Source organism: Buceros rhinoceros, unplaced genomic scaffold (genome assembly GCF_000710305.1).
Source record: "Buceros rhinoceros silvestris isolate BGI_N320 unplaced genomic scaffold, ASM71030v1 scaffold9382, whole genome shotgun sequence".
NCBI lineage: Eukaryota > Metazoa > Chordata > Aves > Bucerotiformes > Bucerotidae > Buceros > Buceros rhinoceros.
Genome location: NW_010398278.1, coordinates 28,720 through 32,094, shown reverse-complemented (window position 1 = coordinate 32,094; position 3,375 = coordinate 28,720). Strand labels below are relative to the sequence as shown.

General features: G+C 57.3%; 1 protein-coding gene across 1 annotated transcript in view; it reads right to left on the bottom strand.

The window, feature by feature from the left end:
- Window positions 1–3,375, bottom strand: part of LOC104488932 (plexin-D1-like) — a gene marked incomplete at both ends in the record, with an annotated part of 12,949 nt that overhangs the window by 449 nt on the left and 9,125 nt on the right. Inside the window, 2 exons of the mRNA XM_010131032.1 lie at window positions 1,301–1,489; window positions 2,484–2,586. Coding sequence (XP_010129334.1) covers window positions 1,301–1,489; window positions 2,484–2,586 — 292 coding nt within the window. The remainder of the gene's footprint in view (window positions 1–1,300; window positions 1,490–2,483; window positions 2,587–3,375) is intronic.

Here is a 3,375-nt window from a genome sequence, read left to right as displayed (position 1 = left end):
ACAGCAGGGCGGCCGGTTTCCAGGGAGGAACCCTCCGCCAGCTCCCGGACACCGGCAGCATCGGCAGCTGGGGCTGCCCAGCCCACCCCTCCATCGCCCTGTGCTGGAAAACACGTACTCCCAGGGGAAAATCAAACGCGCTCGCACCCCTCCGCTGCCCCTCTGGGCAGCCCCCTCATTACAGGCACTTAAAGGTTAGATGCCGGGGCCGGAGGGTCACAAAACGGAGGCTCTGCAGCCACAACGGCCATGACCCCCGCCAGCTGGGAGCCGGTGTGTCGCACACCGAGAGGCATGTTCCTGCAGGACGCGGCAGAGATCTCGCTCCCGGGAGGTCTCCCCTCTGCGCAGTCACTGCAGAAGTGTGCGGGGTTCGTGCGTGTGCACAGAGCACGGGGGATAATGAGCTACAGCGGCTTTGGCGAGGGGGCTGCAGCAGTGGGACTGCTGAAAGGAAAGGCCTAGATGAAGCTGAGAAAGGATTTTAAAAGGTCATCTGTCCCCCTACTTTTGTTCTCACTTTAAATTGATGGCTCGGATACTGGAGCTGACTCAGAATTCAAGTTTGTATGACAAGCCCATCCTGTTCTCTCTTGAGATGTAAATCACACGGCAAAACTACAGCAAAAATGACGCCAGATTCCCCACTGCCCCAGGGTCCGTCCAACTAATAAAGCCTTTGACAGTGGAGCCAGTGGGGTAAAAACCAACCAAGTATTTGGTCTATTATGCAGAATAATTTGCAGCAGGCAAGATTTCCTTCTCACTTGCATTGAAGGTTATCCCACTGTGACACCGCTGCTGCTGCTCAGAGGAAAGACAGAACTGCCCTTGCAGCCCCGAGATGCCTGGCGGGACACGTCCCGGGCACCAGACACGCAAGGAGCAGGAGATTTCCTCTCGCCCTCCCCAGACCTCGCTATGGGTCAGGTACCTGGAAGCGCCTGTTTGACCGTGGAAAACACACTTCATTCCTATCAGGCGGCTCATCTTAACCAAGCACAGCTGCTGAGATGTGCATGATAAGAGAAGTAAAACAACAAAGCAAAGCACTGGAGAGGGATTTCAGTCCCAAGCCTCTTCTAAGAGAATCAAGAGTTAAAATAAAACCAGCAGGGCTACAACGGAAAATGCATGCAAAAGCTCCTGTGGCCTGGTGTGTCCTTGCGTGTCACAGCAGCTGGCACCGCTCGCTAGATGAACACACTTTAGAGGGTGATTAACTTGTCGTCTTGCAGCCCCTTCTCCTGCTGTTCCTCAGCGCTGGAAACACAGCTTTCCAGCTGATCGTATCGCTCACGTCTGGATCGGGGCTGAGGGGCCGAATGTTTAAAATGCTGCTGATGAAGCCAGCGTGATGCTGGTTTCCCGGCGGAGCAGATTTCAGGTGCAGCCACGCCAGCACCGGTTTGTTTACTGAAAGCTCAGGCTGGAGGACGAAGCACCATGTTTCCAGGGCTACCGAGCACCTCGTCCTGCTGGCAGCCCGCTGAAACCAGTGGGAAGAGCTCAGAAAGGCGCAGAGATAAACCAGGTGCAGCATCCAACCGACTGTGCCTCTGGAGCAGGAGCCCGGAGGGGAGGAAGTTGTCCATAAGAAAAGGATGGGCACAGTCACCCCTGCCACAGGGTAACCCTGGCTCTCGACGTCACCTGGGAGCTGCATCCAGCAGGGACAGGAAAAATTTCCTGAGGTTTTACACTAGACACAGTTGTGTGCACCTGCGACATGGTGGCCCCATCTCCATCCCTGTCCCCTGCGCTTGCAGCCGCCCACCTCCTCCCTGCCAGAGAGGAGCAGATGCCAGGGCCAGCCCTGGGGTCAGCCTGTGGGGTGAGGGTGGGATGGTTGACCTGGGGACAAGCTTCTGCTGGCCACAAGCATGGGGTGCTGGAAGAGCTGAGAGGAGAGAAGAGTGCCGGAGATAGAGGGATATTCAATTTACAGCATAAAAGCTTGGCTTGCATCTACAGCAGATTGATTTCTAAAAAGCCAATTTTATTTAAATTAACTTCAATTTAAATTTCAGAAGCAGGAACATACTGAGCCTCTGGGTTATTAAAGCTGTTTTAATTTGGGAAGGGGCGATTTTCTCCTTCAGACGAGCCCTACCAGTGGTGCTCCAGCAAATCGTTAACACACTGCAACAGGCTAGTCAAAGCCAAACGAATTGCAAGGCATTGCGATGTGTACGGTATTGCTCAAAAACGGGCGGCCCAGGGTGCGGAGCAGTAGTGGCACTGCTCCAGACGTGAGCAGTAATGAAGAGCCAAGGGATGGAGCCCACTGGGGTCACTGGGACAGCCAAGCGCTCCAGCCAGGCTGCCAGCCTCCCCACGCACAGCCTCCGGGCACGGCATGGCTGCAGCTTACTGGGGCGCTGCCAAACCCAGGCCACCCGCCTCCATCCCTGGGAGAAGAAGAGCAACGGCACGGCGGCGAGGGACGGTCTCCCAGAGCAGCACAGTCTGACGGTCCTTACCTTCACCTGCAGCGCGCTGTCACACTGTGAGTGGTTGGAGATGCAGGTGTAGCTGGAGGGGCACCAGTGGCACTTCCACCTGGTCGAGAGGCAGCTAGTGCATCTGAAACGGCAAAGGTGCAGTGAGAAAAGCAGATCTCGGGCTGCTCAGGGGAGCCAAACCTCAGCCGTGCCATCCACCTTCACACATCATGTTCAGTCTTTAATGCTGCCCAGAAAAACACGCGGCAGGTGCTGGGCTCTCCTCTCCCTGGCAGAGCCCATCATCCCCGGTGCTGCTCGAGGGCTGCTCTGGGGCTGTTGCCACCTGCCCTAGGCCACAGCAGACCCGGAGGCACCCTCCCTTACTGAGCAAAACCCACTCTTTTCCCCTAAAAGGCTCTTTCGCCCCGTCCATCTCTCTGGGGAGCCAGGCAGGCTCACGCCTGACGACGGCTCTCCCCCATGGTGTGCATGGTGTGCAGGACGGCTGGTGGCAGGACGGGGGATCCCTGCGGACTGGCTCCACAGTTATGCTTCTGAAAGGAGGATGAATTTCTGGGGGTGGCTCCAGAGCCCTCCCGTCCACCCAACCATGCTGATGAGGGGTACACAGCTACTCCCACCCAGGGCTGGAAGGGGCAAGAGAGCAGGGGGATGCATCCCTCCCTTCCTCACCGCCCCACAGACTCCCCTGGGGATCGCTGGGGAGGCCGGCCCTGCTGCCTAAGGGTTAACAGAAAGAGCTTTATATAAAAATATTATTCGCGGTTAAAAAAACCCCAACATGTCCAGATGGCTGGAGACGCCGCGAGGACCCTCCTTTGCGCATCCCTGGCAGCGCAGCCCCTACACTCCTGCCAAACCCTGCCCAGGCTCCCAGCCCCGCTGGCAGGGGGGGGGGGCCGCCCCC